This window comes from Carica papaya, chromosome 3 (genome assembly GCF_054855325.1).
Source record: "Carica papaya isolate Zhongbai chromosome 3, ASM5485532v1, whole genome shotgun sequence".
In the NCBI taxonomy this organism is placed as follows: domain Eukaryota; kingdom Viridiplantae; phylum Streptophyta; class Magnoliopsida; order Brassicales; family Caricaceae; genus Carica; species Carica papaya.
The window spans coordinates 6,722,596-6,748,711 of record NC_142311.1 but is presented as its reverse complement, the minus strand read 5'-3'; the positions used below and the strand labels follow the sequence as shown (position 1 = coordinate 6,748,711).

General features: G+C 34.1%; 4 protein-coding genes across 13 annotated transcripts; 2 read left to right on the top strand and 2 right to left on the bottom strand.

Moving 5' to 3' along the window:
* Positions 1-428: 428 nt before the first annotated feature.
* Positions 429-6,136, bottom strand: LOC110813969 (Leucine-rich repeat receptor-like protein kinase family protein). Its single transcript, XM_022041271.2, has 3 exons — positions 5,522-6,136; positions 2,025-5,017; positions 429-1,088 (listed from the first exon to the last, which is right to left on the bottom strand). Exons 1-3 carry the CDS (start codon positions 5,536-5,538, stop codon positions 706-708), a joined length of 3,393 nt encoding a protein of 1,130 aa, XP_021896963.2. The 5' UTR covers positions 5,539-6,136; the 3' UTR covers positions 429-705.
* A 2,727-nt stretch (positions 6,137-8,863) lies between these two features.
* LOC110813928 (protein PAM71-homolog, chloroplastic) lies at positions 8,864-16,466 on the top strand. Of its 2 annotated transcripts, none has more exons than XM_022041212.2 (10): positions 8,864-9,236; positions 10,570-10,719; positions 11,098-11,281; positions 12,892-12,939; positions 13,346-13,442; positions 14,780-14,943; positions 15,090-15,155; positions 15,625-15,675; positions 15,772-15,876; positions 15,953-16,466. In XM_022041212.2, exons 1-10 carry the CDS (start codon positions 9,196-9,198, stop codon positions 16,016-16,018), a joined length of 972 nt encoding a protein of 323 aa, XP_021896904.2. In that variant the 5' UTR covers positions 8,864-9,195; the 3' UTR covers positions 16,019-16,466. The 2 variants fall into 2 exon arrangements, with proteins under 2 accessions (XP_021896904.2, XP_021896902.2); XM_022041210.2 differs by having other exon boundaries at positions 8,866-9,236; positions 10,560-10,719.
* A 287-nt stretch (positions 16,467-16,753) lies between these two features.
* Positions 16,754-18,521, top strand: LOC110813929 (uncharacterized). Of its 9 annotated transcripts, none has more exons than XR_015817663.1 (5): positions 16,754-17,071; positions 17,275-17,311; positions 17,411-17,506; positions 17,611-17,679; positions 18,325-18,521. XR_015817663.1 is itself a non-coding variant. In XM_022041216.2 (5 exons), exons 1-4 carry the CDS (start codon positions 16,811-16,813, stop codon positions 17,671-17,673), a joined length of 483 nt encoding a protein of 160 aa, XP_021896908.1. In that variant the 5' UTR covers positions 16,760-16,810; the 3' UTR covers positions 17,674-17,679; positions 18,325-18,521. The 9 variants fall into 9 exon arrangements, 5 of the variants coding, with proteins under 5 accessions (XP_088071475.1, XP_021896908.1, XP_021896907.1 ...); XR_002539586.2 differs by having other exon boundaries at positions 18,273-18,521; XR_002539587.2 differs by having other exon boundaries at positions 17,611-17,684.
* Positions 18,522-18,681: 160 nt separating this feature from the next.
* LOC110813970 (Core-2/I-branching beta-1,6-N-acetylglucosaminyltransferase family protein) lies at positions 18,682-25,952 on the bottom strand. Its single transcript, XM_088215342.1, has 4 exons — positions 25,224-25,952; positions 25,033-25,108; positions 24,785-24,900; positions 18,682-19,569 (listed from the first exon to the last, which is right to left on the bottom strand). Exons 1-4 carry the CDS (start codon positions 25,783-25,785, stop codon positions 19,055-19,057), a joined length of 1,269 nt encoding a protein of 422 aa, XP_088071468.1. The 5' UTR covers positions 25,786-25,952; the 3' UTR covers positions 18,682-19,054.
* Between the last annotated feature and the right edge of the window lie 164 nt (positions 25,953-26,116).

Sequence of the window (26,116 nt, the reverse complement as noted above, 5' to 3'; positions counted from 1 at the left end):
AAGTTTAAAATTAACATATGGGGGACTACTCTCTTTTACTGCGATGCACAATGGGGAACCAGAAGGAAACATTTTGATGCTTTTGTGGTGACCAGAGACGAAAGGCGGTGTCAAAGGCCTCTTCTTTGTTTGTGGTCGATAAGAGAAAATGGATTTTACTTCAGTAATAATAATGTTACATGGTCGAGTGAATATCTTTGGAACAGTACGGATGACAAATCAAACTAATAATTTAGATTTGTCATCTAAATTTTCAAACAATAAATCTTGGTAACCCTCGCCGAATAAAATATTTTAGTGTATTATTTTTTTGTTGCATACAACTTTTACAGTAAATACAAAATAACAAGAGGACTGAAAGATAAAAGAAGAAAGAGACAGTGAAGAAGAGGTGAAGTGCAAAATAGCACAAGATGCATCCAGCTGGGTAAAGAATTCATCATCAAAACCTTTGAGATATATATACATGTATATAAATTGTACTAACTGTCAACTGTATACAATTTCCTGTACTGTTTAAAACAAAATGAAATACAGATTCAGGGAGTAAAATCAATTACTCCCGTAATGTAATCACAGAAATGTGCAGTATGTACTTTCTTCTAAGAAAGATGTACAGAAGGCCTTACACAAATAACGTGCAGAATCAGTGTGAAAAGAAATAATCTCAGTTAAAAAACAAAGCTGGAAAATTGTCACATACTTTCATGAGGTATCCTTCAAAGGAAGATCGTAAGTTATTGGTAAAACATACTCTCCTTCTCCTTCTCCTTCACTAGATTCAATAAGCATAGACACAACTTCCCGCATTGAAGGTCGCTTTGCAGGTGATAGACTTGTGCACATTATAGCAATTTTTAAGACAGCAATCATGTGATTAACCATATTTTTATCTTCAAGATTCAATCGTTCATCAAAAATCTTATATGTGAATGAATGGCTTCGAATATAATGTCTCATCCATGTGACAAGATCGCCTCCTTGATCCAGATGCTGTACAGGCGTTCTACCAGTAAGCAACTCCAATAGAACTACCCCATAGCTATAAATGTCACATTTTTCGGTAACCTTCATAGTGTAGGCATATTCTGCAGTGAAATAGAGGTCAATGATCAATTTTGATATTTATTCGGAAAAAAATAGAGCAAGAAGCTAAGAAACATGAAGGAAGCCCAGCCAAAACAGATGTCCTTAACTCTCTAATCTGTATTGTATCTCCATAGAGAGATGAAACTCTAGTCATTCAAAGAAATCCCAAAGAGTTAACATCAAAACGAATCAATACAGTTTCAGGATTATAAGACTAGGAATCAATTCAGCCTTCTGCTTTCCTTTCTGGTGTTTATTCCCCTTGTTTATTCCAAGATTCATCTTATAGGATGTTTACTTCTTGTTCCTTGTTTCAGTAATAAGCATCATGAGTGGGCTGTTTAGTTTCATCATGGTTGGATTCCTTTGTAAACTACTAAACTCTTTATGCTAAAGAATATAACTTTTACATTTCAAAAAAAAAGAAAAAGAATCAAATTCAGTAAATATAATATCATGCTCCAAATATCTCTAATATATTGAGCCAACTAACTTTTCTGGGAGATCCAACTTTCTGAAGCCATCACAAACTCTTTCCCCAAGAAATGCAGAAAAGCATATAAATTATCAAAAATACACATAACATAAATCATTTTAAGAACATTAGGCAAAATAAATCTGCATTGGAGACTCAGCTCCCCAACAACAATCTTTTACGTCCCTTTTTCTCTCTGCTTCATGGACATCAACTGATAGTAAAAAGACCTTAATTTTCCAAAATAGTATGAAGATAAAAAACGTAACAAAGAAAGAATCAAAACTCATGTGGGATTGGCTGGCGCTTGCAAAAATTAATATGTACTGAATGCAACAAGACATCCGTAATCACTAAAAGATCTTAAATATGCATAAATATATGGATGTAAAAATGTCTATTCATAAACAGTAAACGTTTGTAGTGCGTCTTATCTTATATTGTGAAACAGGGAGCTTACCGGGAGCAATATATCCATATGATCCTGCAATAGCTGACATTGATTTAGACTGAGGCATATCAATCACTTTTGCCAAGCCAAAATCACCGACATGGGCTTCAAAGTTTTCATCAAGTAGAATATTGTTGGACTTAATGTCGCGGTGAATAATCCTCGGCTTGCAATCATGATGTAAATAAGCAAGACCTTCAGCAGCTCCAAGAGCAATCATGAAGCGGATTGGCCACTCTAAGACACTAGAGGCCCCATGAAGCAATTCTCCCAAGCTTCCCCTTTCCATATATTCATAGATAAGAAGATTAGAGCCATGGTGATAGCAAAAACCATAAAGCTTCACAATATTGCGATGCCTGATCTTTCCAAGGGTTAAAATCTCAGCTCGGAAACTGTTCTCAATGTTGTTACCCTCCCTATTAGATGCTAACCTTTTAACAGCAACCGTTTCCCCAGAATACATGGTTGCCTTGTATACTGTTCCACACGCACCCCTTCCAACAACATAGCTATCATGAAAATTGTTCGTGGCCTCAACTATATCTTGGAAAGTGAACCCTTCCTTTGGAGGGAAGTATATGTCCGAATCAAGGGACGGTACCCCATTATCTTGCAACGAAGGAACTGTCTCAACAGGACGTCTTATGAAATATAGGATAATAATTATTAGAATAAAAGAGACACCACCTGTTGTAGCAGCAGCTATTGTTATGATTCTACCTGTAGGAGCATTCACGCCTTCCAATGATGAAAGTGAGGGAGAAGATGTATCTGCACTGCAACTGGGAAGAGGCCTACCACAAAGCCCTTTATTTCCAATAAAGCTACTAGTAGCCATATTCTGGAATAGCGGAATGGAGGGTAAAGGACCAGTAAGGTCATTATAAGAGAAATTGCAGCCCAATAAGCTCGAAAGATTTTCAAATGAGCTGGGAATTTCACCACTCAAATGGTTGTTATTAAGCAGGAGGAGTTCAAGTACGTTAAGATTTCCAAGATGGGGTGGTATACTCCCAGAAAAGTTATTATTGCTGAGATTCATTGCAATCTGCAAGCTTGAAAGAGCACCTAATTCTGGAGGTATATCACCAGAAAGTAAATTTCCCCCCATTTGTAGCTCAGTCAAACGAGAAAGGTTTCCTATACTTGCAGGTATCTTCCCCGAGAATTTATTTTCAGAAAGCTTGAGAAGTTCAAGTTGCATAAGGTTTCCAAGTTCATCTGGCAAAGCATTAACAAAGTTATTCCGGCTGAAATCAAGTCGTTGAAGTTTCTTGCATTTAACAATTTGAGACGGAATCCTCCCAGTAAGAAAATTCGATGAGATATTGAAGATCACCAGTTGAGACAGATTACCAATTTCCCTAGGCAGCTCAGATGTAAAATAATTTGCTGCAGCATGAAGCCTTTGCAATTTTTGGCAGTTCCCTATCTCTGGAGGAATTGGTCCACTGAACTCATTCTGGTCCAAGTCAATAGCAGAAAGGTTCACTAATTTGCACAGTTCTGCAGGAAAGCTACCAGTAAGCCTATTTGCTACCAGACGGAGTTGTATCAATGTTTTGCAATTCATGACCCCAGTTGGAATATTTCCATACAGGTTATTAGAACCAAGGTTCAACAAAATTAGGTTCGAATGCCTACAAAGATAAGGAGGTATTTTTCCAGAAAGGTGATTATTTGAAAAATCAACCACCCAAAGTGGACTATGTAGTCCGAGCCTCCGAGGAATGCTGCCACTCAGAGAGTTGTCAAAAAGCTGCAACTGACGCATTTCTGTCAAATATTCAAAACCAAATGGAATAGGGCCTGTCAAAAAATTGATGGAGAGGTCAATCTTTGTTAAGTTCCTCAAGTTACTAAACTCGTTTGGTATAATACCAGTGAGCTGGTTCTGGAACAGATACAACAATTTTAAACCTCTTATCTTGCCCAACTCAATTGGAATTTCACCAGTTAAATAATTCTCTGATAAATCAATTTCTGTTGTCATAGATAGATTTCCAATTTCCTTTGGAATGGTTCCATTCAACTTATTTCTATATAGGTACAACTTCTTCAGAAACTTGAGATTCCCAAGTTCTGCTGGTATTTGTCCCACCAGACAATTTCCATATAATGCAAGGGTCTCCAGATGAGAGCAATTTCCAAGCTCCTCAGGGATAAAACCTGACAATTTGTTATCCCACATAATAAAATCTTTCAAGCTCCCCAGTACACCAATTTCCTTGGGAATTTGCCCTCCAATAACATTCTGGGCAAGACCAAGTACTTCCAAGCTTTGACACCCTCCAATTTCTGCAGGGAGGCTACCAGAGAATGCATTCTGTCCCGCTCGTAATACTCTCAGATGCTTCAGATTTCCTATCGAACGTGGCAGTGGACCAGTCAATTTGTTGGTGAATGCCATAAACTCATCCAGGTGATATAAGTCGCCAAGCTCCTCTGGAAGAGAACCAGATATTTTATTATTGCAGATATCCAAACTTTTCAGGTAGAACAGTCTACCCAATTCAGCAGGAATGGTCCCACTGAGTTGATTATCGTTCAAATAAAGGAATGCCAACACGGAACAGTTTCCAATCTCCTTAGGCATGCTTCCAGTTAACTCATTGTCACCAAGGTCCAGATATATTAAGTTGATCAGACAACCAATGCTGGGGCTCAGTGTTCCAGACAGATTCATGGAACTCAAATTAAGAGACACGACCACCGGGTCATAACCTGAAGTGCAATTCACACCTGTCCACCTACAAGGTGTGTCATCAGTAGACTTCCAGTTCTCCAGATAGTTGAATTCATCATGGAGGCCATTCTTCAGCTCTAATAGGCATTGCCCCTCATGATTTAAACCCTCTGAAGTATGGAGAAAAAGTATAGCAACAAGAATGAACCCTGCAAATCCAAGATCCAAAAATCTTCCTAACTTTAAATTCCTCAACATTTTAGTGACCCTTGGTTCCATCAAATTCATCACACAATCTGATAAAATCTTGAATCTGCATATGAAGGGATCTCTTAGTGAGAAATTCTTAAAAGCAAAAAAAAAAAAAGCTTTGACACTCGCCAGAAAGTCATATTCTATCTCATAATTTCCAGAAGAGCCAACTTCAAAATCAACTCCAAAACAGAATGTTCAAAACCAATTTGTGGATAAGAGGAATTTAAGAATATAGATGAGAAATAACTTTTAACATTTCTAGAAATCTAAATTGCAATATACGTATTCAGAAACAGATATAAGAATTGTGAACATGAAGCTAGAAAACTCAAGCTCCAAGGAGAACAAAGAGATCAAAGTAAATGCTCAACCATGTCTGGCAGGCATGCTAATAAGAGTGTTCAATCATTTGAATGCATCAAACAAATCTATATTTAGAAAACACGGAATTTAAGAAAGCAAGCATTGTAAATTTTAATCAACAACCACAATGGCAACTGCTATATGACACTGAGAAACAAACCCAACAAATATCAAAACAAATACAAGTTAAGTTTCTTACCTGGAAAAAGCACTCATCCATCAAAGAAGAGATAATAATTAATAGCAGCAACATTCAGACCAACTCCATGAAAGCAGAAAGAAAGAATAAGGGAATTCATGAATCAGCAGCACGTACAAGAAAAACCCACTTCACTTCAAACCAAAAATAAGATCTGAAAACCGCCAAAAGGACGCAGGAATCTACTTGGCCTTTTTTTTTTCCCCAACCCATGAAGATCTCCCTCAACATAATAAAGAGAAAAAGAGGCAGAGAGAGAGAAGTCCGTTATGGGTAAGTGTAAATTATATTAAAGATACTGAGAATCAATGAAAAAGATAATGAGAAGGGGATCTACGGTTGAATCAAAGAGACGGGTCGTAGCTCCATTCTTTGAAGCTCTAATGGCCGACAAGGCATGCCACCATTTAAATATATATCTCCCTCCTTCCTGTACGTACATAGATACTTTACACACAATTGTTATTTTCTCAAGAAGCTGAACAGTTTCTCTCTTTTTCTTTTTTGGTTCAAGTGGTTGCAAAAAGGTGAAGATAACTGAGAACTTTTTCGGCTTTGAAATTTTCTGGAGAAAATTTTGGACTTTCTTGATTGAGACAGCTTGCTTTGGTGGGTTGCTTACACTGCAATTTCGAACTCCCAAAACTCACGTGGTTATACCTAAAATACGGTGAAAAATAATAAACTATTTATTAAATATTAATCACTCTGATAAATTATTTAATTATATAACCTATTTTTTTCTTAGTGTAAATAAATACATTTAATTAGTTTAATCATTTTTAAAAATTTTGCTGTTTATTTTTAAATATGGTTAATTAAATGTTGTATATAATCAATTATTCATATTTATTAAAATACTTATTTTTAGAATGTTTATCATATTTTAGAAATAAATATGTTTGCATTTAAATAATATAACGTTTGAATTTTGTATGAAATTCTTTTCTAAAATTGAAATAAATTGAATATATAAATATATACATACATATCATAAAAAATCTTAAATACAATATAATCATATTAATATCATTTAACTACAAATATTAAAAAAAATCGAGTTAATTAATTATATGAATAATAAATAAGAAAAAATAATTTAAATTTTTTTTTTCGAAAAGGTTGGCGGTGATGGATAATGTGGAAGCGCCTCCAGCAAGAAGGATATTATGATGAGAGAGGATCATAATATCCTGTGCCCGGACCCACACACTCCGTCCAAATCAGACGGTCAATATTATACAATCCTGTGGGCCCAAAAAAAAGCAAAATAAAACTAAATGTGACTTTTTTTTTTTAATAAAAGACAGGTTAATTTACACTAAATGTTTTTTTTTTAAAGTACTTTTTCTTTCCTTAGTCAAATAATATAATATTTATGAATAAATTCAAATTCTATTTTCATTCTGTCCAATTTATTTTGAAGTATTTGGGTATTATGATATAATTGTATGTTATTTTTAAAAATTTTTAATATAATATTTTACTTTATTACGTATCAATTAATTTTTAATACATCGATTATTACTTGCGTATCAATTAATCATAATATAAAAATAATATTTTAATCTAAACTTTATAAATTATGAAACACTAGTTAGAAGCTTGGTCGGAGATGGGTCCAAATTCTTTTATCTTATAATAGATTCTTATGGCAATGTCTTCTATGTTTTAATACATTATATACTTTCAATCAATTCAATCATAAACATAAGCTTGTTACTCCCAATTATATCGCTTATTTTCAACAACAATTTAATTTCTTTGATAATAAATATTTTCAATTTATTCAAAAAAAACTAACAAATTTTTTGTATTAAATAATTTTATCTTCGCTATTTATTTATACAATTTAATTCATAGTAAATTTAAAATTTATTATTATTATTTTTTTCTGTATTATGATCAAGCCGATTTTCAAAAATATATTTTAATAGTAGAATTAAATTTATATATTCAAAATTTATCCTCTAATAATCTATTTAGTTCATGTTGGTAATGATGGTTTATTGCATAAACTTTGCAATATATTCAACAATTGATTATTTTATGTATTACTATAGAACTCTATGTGTTTAATATTTTAATTTGTTGTAAGGTTAAAAATGTCTTCATCTTCCCTCAAGTTAGGCAGCAATAATATGCATTTAAAAATATTTAAGATTGTTCGTAATTAATCCATAAGTAGGCAACTATACAAAATAAATTATATTGTCATTGTAGAGGAAAACAATATGTATAACTATTAGTTATAAAGTATGAATGAAAAATTATAATTAAATAAAAATAATTGTAAGAATGAATATATGGTAGTGATTAGTATGCTGATAGAACTGTAATGATTAAATTAAAATAACTATCAATAAATTTTTTTATATTTTTAATAAAATAAATATTTTATGATAATTAAATTTTTTAAATATTTTTTAAAAAAGATAATACTGTTAACTAAAAATTTTATAAAACTAAAAAAAAAAGAATTCAAAAAGAGCATGCTAAATTTAACGTGAAAGAAAAATCATTCAGAAATGATAAAATATTAATTTTTTTTCTTTCCAAAATTAAGAAAATTTTAATAAAATTAATTGACAAATGTATAGAATAAAATTATCTGGATAATAAAATCATCAGAATCTTTTATCTTTAATATAATAAGATGAGAAGATAATATAAAATATATTTATAATTATTGTGGACCAAGTTATTAACAATAAATACCTTCTAAAACATGTTCTTACACAAATCTCAAAATTCAAAACCTTATACATACTCTTCAATCTAACGACAAACTTATGTGATGCATATATAATTAACTTTAGATGCTTACGTTTGCTGATGCAAATAAGTTCATAAATAATTACACACATATAGATTTTCATATCATGTACACATACATATGTAAGCTGGGTCACTCTCATTTTAAAAGAACTAATTACTTAATATAAAGATCACCTTAAACCTTATAAAATAATCATATATGTGTTATTAAATAATAATTATTTCTACGGGTGTTACACAAATAGTAAACTTGAAATTCAACTTGAGTTAAAATTATTTTAATATCGAGATCATATTTATAATAAATATAAAATTTGTGTGATATCTATTTAAAAATTACATTTACTTCAATTAAAATATAATAAAAATTCACATATAAAATCATAAAAATTGAACTTCTATAATTTAATCAAACTTAATAGAATTTAAAACCAATTTAATATTGTCAATTATACACAAAATTTTCATATAATTTACTTGTCCATTTGTCAAAGTTTCATTACAAACATGGATTTCCTCTAAACGGGCAAAACGTCGTCGTTTAAGTCTTCGTTGAGCCTCGAAGTTCAGGAGACTTCCCATTTTATCTCTCGCGTACGCATACACGTGGCAGACAGCCAAAGCTCCATCCTCAATAGCAGTAAAAACTTTCCTTCTCCTGCGTTTGCGTGCTCCGTCTGAACTGAGAATCGGCCTTCTCAGCTCCTCCTCGATCCACTCACTCAAATTTCGACTGTTCAGTAAGAGAACAGCCGATAGGGAGATGGAGTTGTGAAACCAGTGATTTTCTTGTTCTCCAAAAGGAAAAAGAACATGCAGGGTTGCGCTGTTAATAAGTCACCACCAATCATTTCAAGAGCGAAGCTTCCTTTTTGTGTTCTTGTAGGCTCATTACCATGTTTTCGTACCATATCGACAAAGCCTCTCTCTCCCTCATGTAAGTTCACTCTTCAGATTTTGTTTTGTTTTTGTTTTGGTGTTTTTGTCTTTTATACTAGAATTTTTTTATGTAATTAATGTAGTAAATTAAATCAATGGCATAAACTCGGTTTCTTGATTGAACTTAAGGGCTGATGTAAGTTAACTTCTTTTGAAAATTAAATTTAGATTAGTTATAGGCTATTCATAAGCTTGGGTCTTTCTGTGGGGTGGAATGGGGACCTAAATTTGATGTGCGGAAGGTAAAATAATTCACAATAATTTAGTTATGCGGTGTGGAAAATATCGACAGGCAATTGAGATTTCGAGAAGAGACCATTTTTAACTGCTATATATAATGAGGAATTATTATGTACGACGAGTATATACTGATATACCATCACACTTTCATTAATAGCTTATTGGACAGCTAACTTGTCTGGTATAAATTTTTATGGTGAAATCTTTTTTCTTCTTGTTAATGAAAATGTGATACTATATGGATAAGTACCTATTACATAAACTAATTTTTCATATGAACATAGCATTTTGGGAGTTTTATATGTCTGAAATTGTCTTTGGGGTGGCAACAATTATTTGAATCTTGGTGCTTATGTTAGTGGTTCTGTGTAACCTTAAAGAAGTTGCAAGCGATGATGATATAAATCCAAGTAATTTATATTATTTGGTGTTTCTACATTATCTTTCTATAGCATTTGGCTTATAGGAAGCGAGAGTGCTAATGAATTTACTGATTTTTCACAAATCTGTTTATGGAACATGATGAATGGCAAGCTCTTATTATTTAACCTTGATGGTTTGCAGGGTTACAAATTTGCATCGGATCATGTTCAGTTATCAAAAATGATGTTTTCATTCTCTTACCATGTTTAAATTCTTAGACATTGGTTGCTAGCCAGAATCCAGAAGAGTACTCCATTTTTTTTTCTCTCTCCTAGGATTTCTAGATATGTACTTTATTATTCTGATTTTGTCATGTGAATTAGAATTTTTTTTTTGAAATAAATATGAATTAGTAAAATAATTTTGTAATTGTACATTCTGGGGAAAAAACGATTTTGAAACTTCCAATTTGATTTTATTAAGTAAATAATTTAAATCATGTTGCCTCATACAGTAGTTTGGATGATACAAATTTACTAATGTTGGATTGAAGCTGTTTCTGGATAATATTCTTGGACCATATTTGTATTTTTAATAATGCTGTGCTCTTAAAATAGTCTACTTTTTCCTGTTTTATGTATTGGTATTTTTTCCATTGGAAAATATTGTTTTCCAAAATCATTACATGTAATGATGCATACACCTAACTGTTTTATAGTAAGATGTAGACAAATATCAAGGTTGCATTCAGCATGCTGCAGATTTAGAGCGCAAGCATCCAATGTTAGTATTGGATCTGGAGGCTATGAAGGTAGAGAGGAGAAACATGATCAAGAGAGTTATGTCAATGATCCGTCTGGTGACGGCTTAACTAATATGTGAGTGTTACCTAATTGATGGTTTTTGTTTCTACTTTTATTTCAGTTTCTTTTTGGCCTATACTTTGCATGTACAGAAAAAAAATGAACTCATTAGCTTTGTCTTTACCCATGATGAATTTCCTTCTAGAGAAACTAGTGATCCTTCTGCATATTGTATTAGTCTACCAATAACGTGGTTAAGTGTGAGACTTCATAATACCTTGAATGGTTACTGCCTTGCCCATAAATGCATAGGTAGCTGTCAATATGTGAACAAGAACCAGATAGGTTGGCCTCTGCTTTTTATTTTCAGGCAGATGTCATTAAAATGAAATAATTTTAACAACTGTACCTAATTCATTTTTAATCTTTGTCCATATGTTCACAATTTTGCAGTGTGAAGCCTCCCACTCGAATCCCTTATCCTTTGTCTGTAGCCCTTGTGCTATTTGGATGTGCTTTACTATTTTCACTGATTGCCTTCGGGAAGGGAGGGTCATCATCAGCCTTAGCAGCAATTGCAAAGTCTGGATTTACTGCTGCTTTCTCGTTAATATTTGTCTCTGAAATAGGGGACAAGGTAACTAATCCACTCTGGCAAGATTTATGATTGATACATTAAATCAACCATAGAGATAACAAAATTTATCTTAAACCCCATCCATGTTTGTGCTTACTCGTGTGCTCGTCTGCTTCTTTTGCTGGGCAGGTTGTACATCTTTGATGACTCATTTTCTGATTTATTCAGATCAACTAGATTATTTGTGTCTTCACCACTTTCAAATGTTCTAAACAGCTGAAAGCTGTACATTGATGCTAAATGTGCTGGCTTTACAACTTACATGCTTGAATTTATTTTACCCTATATTACTCAAAATTGAGTGCGAGTATCCATTGGGAGTAGATCTAAGTGTTTATATCGATAACTCTAGGGTGAAAGATATGGGAAGTTGGTCAATAAGAATGCAACAGTTGGGTTAAGCTTTTGGATTCATATGAAAAATAATAAAGCTAATATAAGCAATAGGAAACTAAGATGATGTCGTATCCATAACAGAATATATCAAGTATATAGAGCAACAAAGAAAAAACATCAGATTTATATTTGTAGTGAAAATGAAAAAAATATCAATTAGTAATATATAATTCAGTATTTAGTAATTAATATATTGCAAATTGGTATATATATATATATATATATATATATTTTTTTTTTCATTTAGACATTCAAAAGCTAGTTTTTTCATTCTCGTATTCCTTTTCAACATCTAACCTAAGAGTCTTATGACGTCTTCATATTATTATCTATCATAGTCTCTAGTTCTAGATCATCAAGTGTCTGAGATGCATCAAATGTTGGACGTAAATCTAACACCACATCTATATTGGGCCATATTTGACACATTAATGGTAGCAACAGGGTTTGCAGGTTGATACATGTGTTATGTTACTATGCGATAGCCTGTGGTATTGGGTGCTAGCATGTTCAGTTTTCAGCTTGTCTAGTTAATAGTTTTTCCATTAGTGGAAGTCTCCAGTGGTCATACTCTTAGAGTATCTCAAGTAGACACGGATACTTCTAGGATGAAGTTTGTGTAAAAATGCTTCTGTGATCTTTGTGCAGCAGAATTGACAGCTGTAATACCAAACTGAATTTTATACATGAGGAGTATATCTGAACGCCACTTCAGTTGGTTATAGTCAAATTTGAAGTAGACTGAAATGAACAATAGCAAAGCAGACAATGTCAATACATTTTGAGTTTTGAAACTAACTTCCAAGTAAAAGGGAAGGATAATATAAAAAGATTGAGTTTTCGAGTTAAAATAAACTTTTTTTTATCAACCTCAAAACATCACGCAAAATGAGTAGAATATTTATACTGACTAATAAGCTAAACGGGTTAACAATATGTAGCTTGCTGCTTTTTTTTTTTTTTTTTTGTGAATGTAGCTTCCTGCTTTTGTAAGCTTCTTTATTGTGCTTTACTCCATGGAATATCATGAAAGTTGTTTTTGTGCATATTCTATATCTAATTAGGAGTTTTTTTTTTGTTAGTTTACTATATTTAACTGATTGGATGTATTCATTGGATTGAAAATTTAAACATGAGAAATTTCTCCGACACCTATTTTTCGCATTTCATATTGTGGAATGGTCCTTAAGTTTGACTTTTTATTTGTTGATCAGACGTTCTTTATTGCTGCACTCTTGGCCATGCAATACGAGAAGGCACTGGTATATTTTCTTTTAACTCTCTCTCTCTTCCTCTTAAATGGTGTTTATGTACAGTAATTTTATTTTTTATTTTTGATAACTTTTTGTTTCTTCTAATAACCGAAGCTTTAAGAGATGAATCCACCCAAATTTTAAATTTTTGCTTTCACTGTTTCCTAACAGATTGAACATTTGACACAGAAGTGCTCTTACTTATTACCTAGTTGTAGATTTGTGATCATAAATATATCTATTTTAATGATCTTTCTGCAACGTCAAGGTATATGATGTATGCATCACCTGCATGATGAATTTCTGAATATAAAAGTAAGTTTTATTGCTAAGGTTTGTAGGACTGTATGAAAATTTTATTGGCAAATGCATGCTTTTATAAGACGTTACTAATAAGAATTAAATTGTTGGCAAGGTTCTTTTGGGGTCAATGGCTGCTCTGTCTCTTATGACAATTTTGTCAGTTATAATTGGGAGAATTTTTCAGTCTGTGCCTGCTCAGTTCCAGACTAGTAAGTTTTACTTCGGTTATCTATCATTTCAGTGACATTATTGGCATGTTTGATAACTGCTACTCCAATGTAACAACATGAGCCTTTGGGTGACTCAGTAGTAACATTATGCTATAACTTCGTGACCATCCTTGATTTCAAGATGATCACTTTGATTTGGTAATGGCACCAATGAAGATCTTCAAAATTTAATTGGCTTTTTTCATGTCAATGTAGTGATTCAGCTCTAAACCATTTTGCTATTCTAGTATGTATTTTTTTATTTATGTAGTTTTTTTGTTTCCTCAGTGCCTTGACAGACTTTTATGACCTTGTCTGCCACTTATTTCTGTGATTTCTGTCACTTGATTGACACCCACTTGTGGTTTAATTTACTCATATTGGCAGTTCAACTGTAAATGTGTTATACACCACTATATAGCTTGAATGCAAGTCGTTGTGTACCGTATAATTGCAAGAAAGATTTTTTGTCTGATGATATTGTTATGATAATCAGAAATGCATACCAAAGTTCAGAGAATAGAGATTGTCAGAGTATATCAACTTAAGTGTTTGGATTATTAGTCATTGAAATCTATTATTCACATGGTACTTAAGCAAAATATCTTAGGGTTAAATCTTTGGATCTTCACCCCTATTACTGTTTGCTGGTTTCTTGCTCATAGTCGGGCATCTGTGCCTGTGTCTGGCTTGCACCAATTCAGCTTTAGGTTCATATATTAAGTTTATCCTACTTCATGCAAGATGTTATGTTAGAACACATATAACAAAATTAGATTCTTTCCTGCTATAAGCTTAAGCTTTTTGATTAATTTATCTTGCCTCCACTGATAATTAATCTGTCTTTTATATTGTATTATTATTTTAGATTTAAGCAATTAGAAATCCTTCCTTCAAAGGTTCCAAACCATGTAGAGTCATTGTGGTAGAAGAATGCAAATTCTGTCACAATTTTTTGTAGTTTAAGAATAAATTAATTCCCACCACCTTCTTTATTTCAAAAATTTTCACCTTCTTGGTCCCAATCCTCATGATGAAAAATTTCAACCTTAAAAGTTTTCTAGTAACTGCCATTTGTTAGCAAATATTAGTTTAACATGAGAAAGGTTGCAAGTCTCTAGTGGTACAGAAGTTAATATCTTTTGATACTTCCAGGCTTCATATTTTTGAAAGGTTGTAGGTCCGAATCCTTTGTAACTTATGATGCTATGCTTAAAATTCTCAAATTCATTAGGCTCCATATTTTTGAAATCTGATATTTTTATCTGATGTGCTAGAACCTAGCGGTTACTTTTCATACAAAATAATCTAACATGTGTCATCCTTTGGTAAAACAGCTTTGCCAATTGGAGAATATGCGGCAGTGGCTCTTCTATTGTTTTTTGGTCTAAAATCTATTAAAGATGCATGGGACCTTCCATCTAGTGATGTAAAGAGGGGTGAGAAAAATGGCCCTGAACTTGATGAACTAGCTGAAGCTGAGGAACTTGTGAAAGAAAAGGTATTGTTCTGAGTGCTTCCAATACATTTACTTTTTATTATTTTTCTAAACAATTACTACAGATCTCTATGTTTGCATGTATTTTTTTTTTCTTTCTAGTATATTTTGCTAAATATTTTGATGTTTTCTGTTCAAACTGTTCTCAGGTGACCAAACGACTGTCAAATCCGCTTGAAATTCTCTGGAAGTCATTCAGCCTTGTATTCTTTGCTGTAAGCATTTCTTTGCCATTTCTTTCCTGAGAGAACCTATAATGGGAAAAAGTTTCTGCTTGAGTTTTATTTCAACAAATATGGCTGCGGTAGTCTCCATTATATTGGGGATTGCCAGCCTTTTTTAGCCTAATGTCTGGCTGGAGGTGCCATTTTCTGAATTCTGGGAAGTCCTATTGTGAAAATGTATTCATAAATGTCATTTTTGTTAAATAGCCACGCATATCTGTGCACATCTTATGTAACATACAAGTGGAATCCTTTCATGCCATGATATGGTTGTTTTATTCTAGATCAAACCCATTGTAGCAGATATGATACTAATAGATGGATGCTGAGTATTGTTTATCATGTCTTGATTTGAATGTAACATTCTCCTCGAAATCTTTTTTGTTTTGGTAAACGCTCTTTAAAAGTTTCTGTCCTTAAGCATGTTCTCCAATTTAAGTATCTGCCTTATTGCTCTTAGGAATGGGGGGACCGCTCAATGCTTGCAACAATTGCTCTTGCTGCTGCACAGGTGCAATTTTGCGAACTTTTATTCATGATAATAATATGAACTTGCTCTTAAGCAAGTCAAAGTGTCTCTTAACATTCCCTTGTTTCCCCTTTATAGTCTCCATGGGGCGTGGCAAGCGGAGCCATTGCTGGACATCTAGTTGCAACATCGCTGGCAATTCTAGGAGGAGCATTTCTTGCAAATTATGTTTCAGAAAAACTGGTAATAGTAACAACAGTCTTTACTCTGGAGCTAAAAATGTATCTCGATGGCTACTCAGTTTGTCTTGTTTCTCCAGGTTGGCTACTTGGGAGGATTCTTGTTTCTAGGTTTTGCTGCCGCCACATTTTTCGGAGTTTTCTGATAAATCATCGGGAACTCGAAGAGAGAGAGAAAGAGGAAAATAAGGAAGAGTTTTTTTGCAACCATCCTGAAACATTGCGTTTCTTAAGATCAGAACAGTTTGATCTGACAGAGAAATTGTAGGAAATGGAGAAGATAATTGGATCTAGAGATTTGGGGGTGGGGGGAGTAATCATATTATTCAAAAGTCCAAAGTTCGTTGAAAGTTATGCTTCTTGTAACAATTGAGCATGCTCAAGAGTAATCTGATCTGAGGAAAAGATTAGTTTTTGTAACATGAAGTTCTTTTAGATACAGTTAACTGTCGTTAATTAGCTTCATTGATCTATTATTTCTATTTAAAAAATCTTGACATTAGAGGGTCACTGAAAGTTTAATGTACCATATGTAATCATATTTTTTATTTTTATTTTCGTTTTCTGAAATAAATGTCTTTTTCAATAAAACAATGCTTATTTCAATATATATATATATATATATATATATATAATTTCTTTAAGACTAGATGCGAAATTAGATGCAGATCCAGTTAAATACCAAATAGGACGTAACCCTTTTAAAATTCCTCTGGTTTACCTTGTTAAATTCTATGATTTAGAATAAACAGATGAAGAGAGATTTACTTATGAATTCACAGAATCAGATGGCATGATGTAAAAAAGCATCTTGTCTTGTAGCAGGGAGTGGTGAAGAAGTGGCCACGCCAGCAGCAACCAGGTCCATTTTATCACTACATGTACAACACTGAATCACTAACAAAAATTGCAGAAGCAGAAAGAAGGATTTTCCTTCAATGGAGCTGGCTACTTTCCCTTCTCAATATTATCACCTGAACCGACTATACACACCATTACCATTACTTCTGTGTTGCAGAATCAGATCCAGGAATAGACTAGTTCCAAAGTTCACACGAAGAACTAGTGGTATTATAAACACAAGTAGAAGAAAATCATCATTCTTAACAGCATCAGCATCAGCAGCAGGAATCCCACTTCCACCTTTGGATTTGACCGAAGAAAACATTCAACAAGTCTTAGCAGATGCCCGTGTTGAGGTAATCATCTCCCTTCTCCTTCGTTCAATAACAATGCATGGTTTAGATTGATAGGTTAAGACTTCATTCGACCTTACTGGTGCTTGTGCTGTAAGTAAAAGTGCTTTGAGGAGAACTTTCAGATTTTAGAATAAGGAACATTTTTAACGTTGATGCTCTATTTGGGTTCAATGACGTAGTGGAGTCTACTTTGTTTGTTGCAGCTGGGACAACTGTTTGATACATCAGTTGGCATAACAGGTGATTCTCTATAAGGTAGTTTGTGGGTTTGGTTTATGCTAAAAGATTTGTTTGTTTTTTTATAGATTAAGATTATTTGAGAGTGTAAAATTGTTGTAGGGGAAGCTGAATTGGCAGAACTAGATGGACCATTTGTAAAGATACGTCTGAAAGGTAGATTTTGGCACATGCGCTCTACTGTTGTTGCAAGAATTGGTAATTATCTGAAGCAGAGGATCCCTGTAAGTCATGTTCGTGTAACTTGTTATCGATGAGACGAATGTATTGCCGTAACTTCGTTTGATGTTTTCTGTGATCAGGAAATCTTGGAGGTTGACATAGAGGAGGAGAAACAACTAGATGACAGCCCTGAAAATTTTTGAGAACATGTAAGGTAAATTACATTAACCTCTTGTTCCAAAAGCATACGCTTCCGCCCTATATTACCAACGAGTTCCGTTAGCCATAACGAAATGATATAAAATTACAGAATTGTCTTCATATAGAATTAAAAAAACAGAGAAAGGTCAAAACTTTCTTTCTGACTCAAACAAAAAGCCTCAAAAACCCTCTTCTGCTCCTAATGGGAAGCAGAGAAGTTTCTCCACACCCTGCAAGTATTGCCCTTCCCTTGATTGTTGGAAAATCCCTTGAATTTTTTTTGGCTTTTATCTATAAGGAGAATACTATAATTTTATATTTCTTTTGGTCATAGTTAACAAAATCTGTTAATGATAGAGCGCAAAGTTTTATGTTTTGAAGTTAAGAGGGAGGAAAGTGTTAGATATAGAAAACTCAAGGGTACTTATTGTAATTTATCCTAATTATTTAGGCTATTAGCTTCTCTCTTTTTTTTTTTTTTCTTTAAATTGACAATTAGGATTACAGAAATGTTTTCTTTTTCCCTTTCATGTGTTATAAAATGCTGCAATTAATTTTATTACCTTCTTCAAGGAAAATTAATTTTTGATTATTATTGTAGATGCTTGGCAAGCTAACAGAACCTGCCTCATCTTCATCCTCTTACTCTATAGATGTTACATGTTGTTGGGAGCACAATAAATCCATCAATGGGCAAAGAAGATGACATTTGGCTGCAAACTGCATCAGAACATACTTCAGTGATTTTTGAAATCGAAACTTCTTACCGACATTGAAAGCACCAAATAAACTCAAGTTTATCCCCAAAAGAACTCAAGTTTAATCGGTAATATATGCTATTTTGGATAAATTTAGTAAGTCTGTACAATTTATTTATAAAATTTACATCTATGTTAATTACCAAAAAAATATAACTTCACCACAAGAGAGAAAACAGCTCGATTCATACGTTTCAAATCCCATCAAAACTAATAATGACAATAATAATAATAATAATCTGACACAAGTAATGTTCTGATAAACCAATGGTGGGAGAGATTATCATATTTACCAAAGAAGTAATCAGAAACTTTGAATTCCCAAACCCCAATTCACTTGACTTTGTGAGAGTAATACAACAATCATACACTTTGATTTTCTACTAGTAGAGGTATCAAAAGAAATTGTTCTGCAGTAGAACACTGGTCAGGGTCAGCTCAGCTCCAATCCTAGCATAAATATCTGCATTTGACTTTACAATAATTTCAGATTGAATGATCTAAACATCTAAACGTGGCTACAAAAAATAATGGGCAGGCGGCTAAAATTAATTTCTTCCATCCAAACTGAAAATGGTAAAAGGAAAATCTCCATCCATTTTCTCTTCTCTCAATGAGCGGCATATCATTCGTCTATACACTGGTGAGACCGGAACCAATTGTTTGAAAGCAATTCAACTATGCGCTTTTCAAGTCTTGTTGCTCCTGGCCCAGGTCTCAGAATATCAGCATCACCCCAGACTGAACAAGTACCATTCCCAGGCTCACCTAAGCACCATCCACCAGGTACAACTTTACCAGGACTGCGTTCCAATATTTCGCGGTCAATTCGATCAAGAACTGAATCATCAAATGGAAATTCTGTGGCAAAGGCAGCTCCACTCTCAACCATAATATCAAATTCCTTAGAATTAAGTTGGCGATGCTTCTCTTTTGAGGAGTCATTGAAGGTTACATATAATAAGTTGTGGTTTATGACAGTCCTGTTAAACTGCGGTGAATTACATAGGATAGTGGGGAAGTAGTTGGATAGAGAAGAAGGTGTGTTTGACAAATACATCAGTAGAGTCCTAGGGAAGTTGTCTGCACCCAGGACGCAGAACTCAATAAAGTTACGACTTAAGATAGAGAAAGATGGACCTGCAAGGGAGAAAAACACTCCATATAGCGATGACATTCTACCAACAAATAATAATTCTCATGAGCAGAATTTACCAAAAAAAGAATCTGATAGGCACCCAAAAAAAAACCCATGCTGTGATGCATATCTTAAATAAATCAGAAAAATGTATAAAATATATTGACAGGATTTTTTATGCTTCCAGGCGACTTATTAAAGTAATTGCTAGAAATTCTGCTATTCCAAAAGAAAAAAAACAACTTTCTTATAATCATTCCGTGATTGAAGGTGTAACATACTAGCTGCATAGAAATTCACACCTACTAGAGGCAAGCACTTCATCCATAATTGAGCTCAAAATCTAATGGCTGAATGTAAGTTCTAGATAACGTCGTTCAAACTACGAGACAAACTTGAACCACGGCATTCTAGAATCATGCATAAAACTGAAACAGCTCAAAATTTTTCCTGATATCTAATGGATCCTAAGGTAATAAATGGTAGGAAAAGTTCGTAACCTTCTAGATAAGCATACTAGAGAATTAGATGACGTCCCAAATGTTCAAGTTTTCAGGATGCTATTTTTTTTTTTCGGCATGCAGTGAATACCACTTTTGGGCTAAGATTCTGACATTAGTGCAATTCATCTGAATCTCAAACTAAAATTGTTCTGCGCAGAATTGGGAAATTCAGTTGAGCATAATTGGTAACTTCCAGATTGACTTCGTAATGGCTCCTATGACTAACAATTTATAGGAAAAGGATAAACTAGTGAGTTCAACAAGAAATAGAGCAATATTGCAAGTTCATTAGAGATTCACAGGAAAATAGTTTGAGAAAATATAAAGGTCTAACTCCTATATGCATCCCCAATGACCCCTGAGCACTGTGACAAAAACACCACTTGCCATCATGACGATTAATGTCTCTTTGCCATAGACTGAACTTTATGAAGACTACACAAAGCTACTTGAGACTGAAACCTATACGTTGCTGTCACCGCCAATGTAACTGGCAGGCCCAAGGACATCACTAAGGAGGAAATCCAAGCTGGGACATAGTAAGTGATCCAGCCCAGACATAGTTGATACCACAGTTCGGTTTACTTGATTTCTTTATTGCTTGCTTCTAATAATGTAACTGATTGATTTGAGAATTAGGTGGTATCGTGGCAGCTGTCAATAAGTTGCAATATTCATCTGGTACATTGTTTCAGTTCTGGGTTCTTGCTGAGTCATTGAATTCTATTGTTTCAGTTCTGGGTTCTTGCTGAGTCATTGAATTCTATTATTGGTACTGTAATAACCTAATTTTGCCCAGTTGGGGTCTTTTGTGAAGTTTTTGATCTCCTCTTTTTTGGTACTTATTCCTAAGGTAGAGGGGGCAGTTAATATTAAGTATTTCCTATCAGCCAAGTTGGTAGTGTTTACAACTCATTTTGAAGTTGTTAGCTAGAAGAATGGGTAAGGTGTTGGGTAAGATAGTTGGTAAATGTCAACACATCTTTGTGGAAGGAATGCAAATTATGGATGCAGTACTAGTGGCCAATGAAGTGGTGGACGATTTGATTTTTCGGAATAGAGAAGGGTTCTTACGCAAACTTCATATGGTCAAAGCCTATGATCATGTTAATTAGGACTTCATTGAATATATACTCAAGAAATTGGTCTTTGGAGATAAATGGTGTAAGTGGATCAATTCCTGCATTACCACGTCATCTTTTATGGTCATGGTGCACAGGAGTTCATCTTCTTTCTTAAGGCATACAGTAGACAAGAGGATCCATTATCTCCTTTGCTATTTATAGTTGTCATAGAAGTTATGTACTTCAAAAAAACAAGTTGCCGTAGAAGTTTTGAATAAATTTGCAGTGGAGTTGCATCATCATTTTCGGAATCCATCTATCCTCGATTTGGCAGAGGATTTTAATGATCGAGATAATTAGATCAGTCACCAGCCATCAAGAACAATTAAAGGAGCTAAAATCCATTATGCAACTTATTAACCATGGTCTTAATGAACCCTATTTCCTCTCAAGTTTCATCGGTGGCTTGGATGAAGAATTAAGACTAACAATGAAAATCTTTAAACCATAAACACTAAACCAAAGATTTGAGCAAGCTATCGATACATCAAGAACAAACTTTTGAAACCATACTTAAGAAACAGATATTACTATTGAAATGTACCACAATCTCATCTAGAAACTATTATTCTAAGATTGCTATTCAATCCTCTAACAAGCGTACCTCAGCTTACCATGAATCCATGTCTAAACCATCCAAAACATCTCATCCTGAACCCACTCAAATAGAACCTAAACGTTTCTCAACCAATGGTTCAAGCGTGATGACAAATATTATCCCAGACGGCATTGCAAGTTTAAAGAGTTGATGCTTCAAGAAGAAGAGTAGGAAGAGAAAGAAACTGGAGAGAGGGAAGTGGTTGATGATCCAGAGGAAGAAACATGGAGATTTTCTATCCATGCAATTGAAGCTCATAGCGGGGCTACTACTATTAGGTTAAGGCTTCATTGGTAATCAACCTATAATTATATTAGCTGATAGTGGTAGCTCTCACACTTTTATAGATGAAAGTTACATATAGACAGATGAAGGGAAATTTATGGCAAAAAGGCTACTTTCCTTAGTGGTAGTGAATGGTGGTAGAGTGATTAGTTGCTTAAAATTTACTAGTATCAGATGAAGCACACAGGAGTATACTTCAAACACATCTTCAAGATGCTTCAATTGAGTTGGCAATGATTGATTCTGGGATGATTGGATGAAGTGTTTCAACCAAGTCCTTTCTTATATTTTACACTAGCAAGTGTCATTTGAGAGGGAATGACAGAAGTTCACTTTGCAGAGGATATTCCTATAAGCCTAAATTATAGCCCCTATCCTGCAATTCATTATAGAGGATGATAAGATGGAGGATGGGATAGTAATATGGGGGTGCTTCTTTTTCTTTTGTGTGCGGTGGGGGGCCTCTAAGGTGGTAGATGAAAGCAGATCCACCAAGCCAGACTATGGGTGAGCTTAATTATCAGCAATTAACAAAAGGGATAATAGTAAATGACACTGAAAGCTCGCTTGCCTCCAGTAAAAATGTGTGATAGTGCCAATTCTCTATCGCTTGGTGTGCCACCAATTAACCTGAGGCTTCATAGATACTCACACTTCCAAAAGCAAAGACTGAAAAACATAGTTCCTAAATGCTGGAGTCATCTATTTTTACCTCAACCACAGCCCCTTTGCCTCGTTTGTTCTGTTAGTCAAGAAAAATGATAAAAATAGGCAGTTTTGTGTTGAGTACATGGAGTTTAACTCGATCACTATCAAAGATAAAATTTTCATCCCAATCACTAATGATTTGTTAGATGAATTACATCATTAAGTGTCTTCATTTCTAACATTGATTTAAAGTCAGCCTATCATCAAATTCAGGATAACCTAAAGATGTTTTCATAACAACTTTTTGGACTCTCAGGAATCATGTGTTCATGGACCATTTGAGAGAGTTTTTTTATCAGTATTTTCCAATAATATTTCAGTTTGAAGCCCTTCATCCAATACATACTTTGGAACACTTAAAATATATTCGTAAAACTTCAAAGGGAGTACTAATTGTTTGCCTAATCGCTCCAAGTGCTCTTTTTGACAGGCTCAGGTGCAATACTGCAACACATTATCACTGCAGATGGTGTGCTGACAAATCTGGTAGCCATGAACTCCTAGTGATGTAGAATGGTCTAACTCTAGATTGGCTAAATAGATTAGAAATTATAAATTTTTTAAATATAAAATTTTGGACATTTTATGAGTATATTATTGTAATTTTAGTAAGTTTAAGATTTTATTCTTTTTAGTATTTAGTTTTTCTATTTTTATTATTTAAATCTTATTAGTATTATATTTCTTAGTCTAATTATTAGGTAAAGGATAGTTACTAAGCCTATAAGTGTTTTTTGTAATTTCACTTGTTCTAAGAATTCAATTATTCAATAAAATATTTTGAGAGTTTTATCAATTTTCTCATCGTGAGATTTAAATAAACCCTTGAGTGTGATGCTTAAGATTTCTTAAATCTGATGTTTAAGATACTGTACATATAATGTCTAGGTTTATCCATAAATCCTTAAGAAAGAGAAAACTTAAATTAAGGACTTTTCTGGGGTTGCCAGGATATTATCACAACTTTGTGCAAAGATATGGTTCTATCAGTAAATCGTCTATACACCTGCTCAAAAAAAAATTTGCAGGATCGCAATCCTGAAAGTAATGATTACGGACAGTTCAAGGTTGAACCCTTTGGCCATTTTGCAACAGAGAGCTATCCACAGGCAGGACAAGCATGTGGATCAAGTCTTGGTTCAGTCAGTTAACCTCAGTCTTGACTTAAAGAAACTACTTGGGAAGACATCACTTATTTGATGTAGGTTCCATAAATTCAACCTAATGATGGACAATGGCAGGTGGTTCAGCCACCAGCAGCTGATGCTATAATTTGATTTGCTTAATGTTCTCTGTTGCTTATAATAATGTGATTAATTGATATGAGATTTATTAGAAAACTTTAGAGCTATCAATAGGTAGCAATATTAGTCGGTGACAGTGTGTTGGTTACAGTTTCTTGTAGAGTGACACAATTCTGTTACTGGCATGAGTTAAAGGGCATTGTAAAGCTGAGGAAGAATCTAATGAAAGTACATTAGAAAATAATAGTTTCTGAATTTCCAGGATTCTTGGAATTTCTTTCGTATTCTTTCTTCTTCCGCCCTATTCTTTATATTCTACCTCTATCTTCTTCTAAAATTCCTATCCTCTATTATCTTTATCTGGTTAATGCCCCTGGATCCTCACAGTAACATATACGACTTCGAATTTGCAGCAAGATGCTAATAGCAAATTTATCCAATTGTTGCTTGTGTGCCATTACTTCAAAGAATATTAATGAAGTCTAGTTATTCGAGTCTATATCTTAATCACTATATTGACCTAAATTCACATTCATCATCACCTTCCTTTCTGGTAAGATTATCTTGTGGTCCATTCCATATGAATATGAGCTTGTAAAATTTCAGGTCGAACAAGAATCTCGATGTATTAAACTACACAAATAAGTCAATCCATGAAAAGATTAGCTCACAGTTGGTGGTTACTTGATTCAAAATTCAAACATTTCCACTGAGCTTAAGATAAGAACTTATAAGCGCAGAGATAGAGAACTTACCTAAGAACAATCTGAAAGCATTGGGCAGTTCTCGCTTTTGAGTACCATAAAACATTGCAGATTTGTCCAAAAGATAAAGCCCCGGATCAACAATTATAGGTTTCAATTTCTTCGACCTGGAACGGATTTCAGAACATAAAAATTCACCAATTGATTTATTCCATAAAATCACTTAAAAGATAGCAAGTCAAAATCCAAAAGGGAAAAAAATTAACAAAGTCATAAATGTAGTAAGTGAAGCGTCGTACTCTCTCCAGCCAATGTAACTTGTATGATTCACAAAGTTGAGATCTTTGGGCAAATACGATAAAATGTGAAGAAGATCTGCAAAAGCATTACAAAAAAAGGATCAAATCCCCAGGAATCCCAAGAATTAACCCACAATCATGTCCGGCTAAAAAGGTAAAAACAAAACTGCAGTGCAAAGAAAAGTATTTACCATCTTGAGTAACAAGCGGGTAATCACCAGCACTGAGATTGATGAACCAATCCCAATTAGCCGATAAACGCAAAAGAATGGAGGCACCGTGAAGCGTGGAGGAAATGGGAGAGGAGCCTTTCGTGTAGGCAAAATCGGCCTTGCCGATAACGTCAACATTCTGGGCGGCTCGAAAGACAGGCACGGACTGGACCGTGATGGCCAGTCGGTCGCGGTCGGTCTGCGGAGCGAATCGGTCGAGGTGAAGAAGGTAGTGGTTCTTGGGATGGTAGGTGGCGAAGAGAAGACGCAGAATACGACCCGAGTCGCCAGACGATCCGGAGATGAGATAAGCGATGGAAGGAGGAGTAGGGTCAGTCGGGATCTTGGTGGCGAGAGGGGAGCGGGAGGGGAAGAGAAACGGGTCGGGTCGGGAAGGGCTTGGGGCGGATGAGGTGGAGGAAAGAGAAAGGATGACGAAAACAGAGAAGAAGGAAGTGGCGAGAATAACGTAAAGAGTGGGTTTTGATTGGGCGATGGCTGCAAAAGTTTGTTGCGGTGGTGATTGTGGCGGGCTTTGCATTGTTATTGGCCTCAGTTTCGTTCCGCTTCGTCTTCTTCCTTTTCTCTGAGTTTGCTTCTCTGCGACTGGTTAGTTTATTACAGGCATCGTTGCAGCTGTACCTTCAATGTTACAGCAGTCAATCTGTCTTTCTCAGAAAAATAAAATCATTAAACAAGTTTCTGTTCATTAGCAGTGTTAAATAATTGTTTCTTTTCTTTTGACAAAATTGAATTTTAAGCCACATTTATTTTTCAATTCATTAATATTAAAAGTGTATAAAATCATTGGACCAGTTATACTTATTAATTTTTTTAAATATTTACAGTCTAAATCAGTTTATTTTGATCTA

Coding starts and splice junctions, on each gene's coding strand:
- LOC110813969 (XM_022041271.2), bottom strand. Junction 1,089..2,024: donor ATATGGATATATTGCTCCCG/GTAAGCTCCCTG, acceptor ATTTCACTGCAG/AATATGCCTACACTATGAAG.
- LOC110813970 (XM_088215342.1), bottom strand. CDS start 25,785: ATGCAAAGCCCGCCACAATCACCACCGCAACAAACTTTTGCAGCCATC. Junction 25,109..25,223: donor CCCGCTTGTTACTCAAGATG/GTAAATACTTTT, acceptor ATGCTTTTGCAG/ATCTTCTTCACATTTTATCG. Junction 19,570..24,784: donor TGCTTTCAGATTGTTCTTAG/GTAAGTTCTCTA, acceptor TCTCCCTTGCAG/GTCCATCTTTCTCTATCTTA.
- LOC110813928 (XM_022041210.2), top strand. CDS start 9,113: ATGCAGGGTTGCGCTGTTAATAAGTCACCACCAATCATTTCAAGAGCG. Junction 9,237..10,559: donor AAAGCCTCTCTCTCCCTCAT/GTAAGTTCACTC, acceptor ACTGTTTTATAG/TAAGATGTAGACAAATATCA. Junction 15,676..15,771: donor TTGCTCTTGCTGCTGCACAG/GTGCAATTTTGC, acceptor TCCCCTTTATAG/TCTCCATGGGGCGTGGCAAG.
- LOC110813929 (XM_022041216.2), top strand. CDS start 16,811: ATGGAGCTGGCTACTTTCCCTTCTCAATATTATCACCTGAACCGACTA. Junction 17,312..17,410: donor TACATCAGTTGGCATAACAG/GTGATTCTCTAT, acceptor AAATTGTTGTAG/GGGAAGCTGAATTGGCAGAA. Junction 17,533..17,610: donor ATCTGAAGCAGAGGATCCCT/GTAAGTCATGTT, acceptor TTCTGTGATCAG/GAAATCTTGGAGGTTGACAT.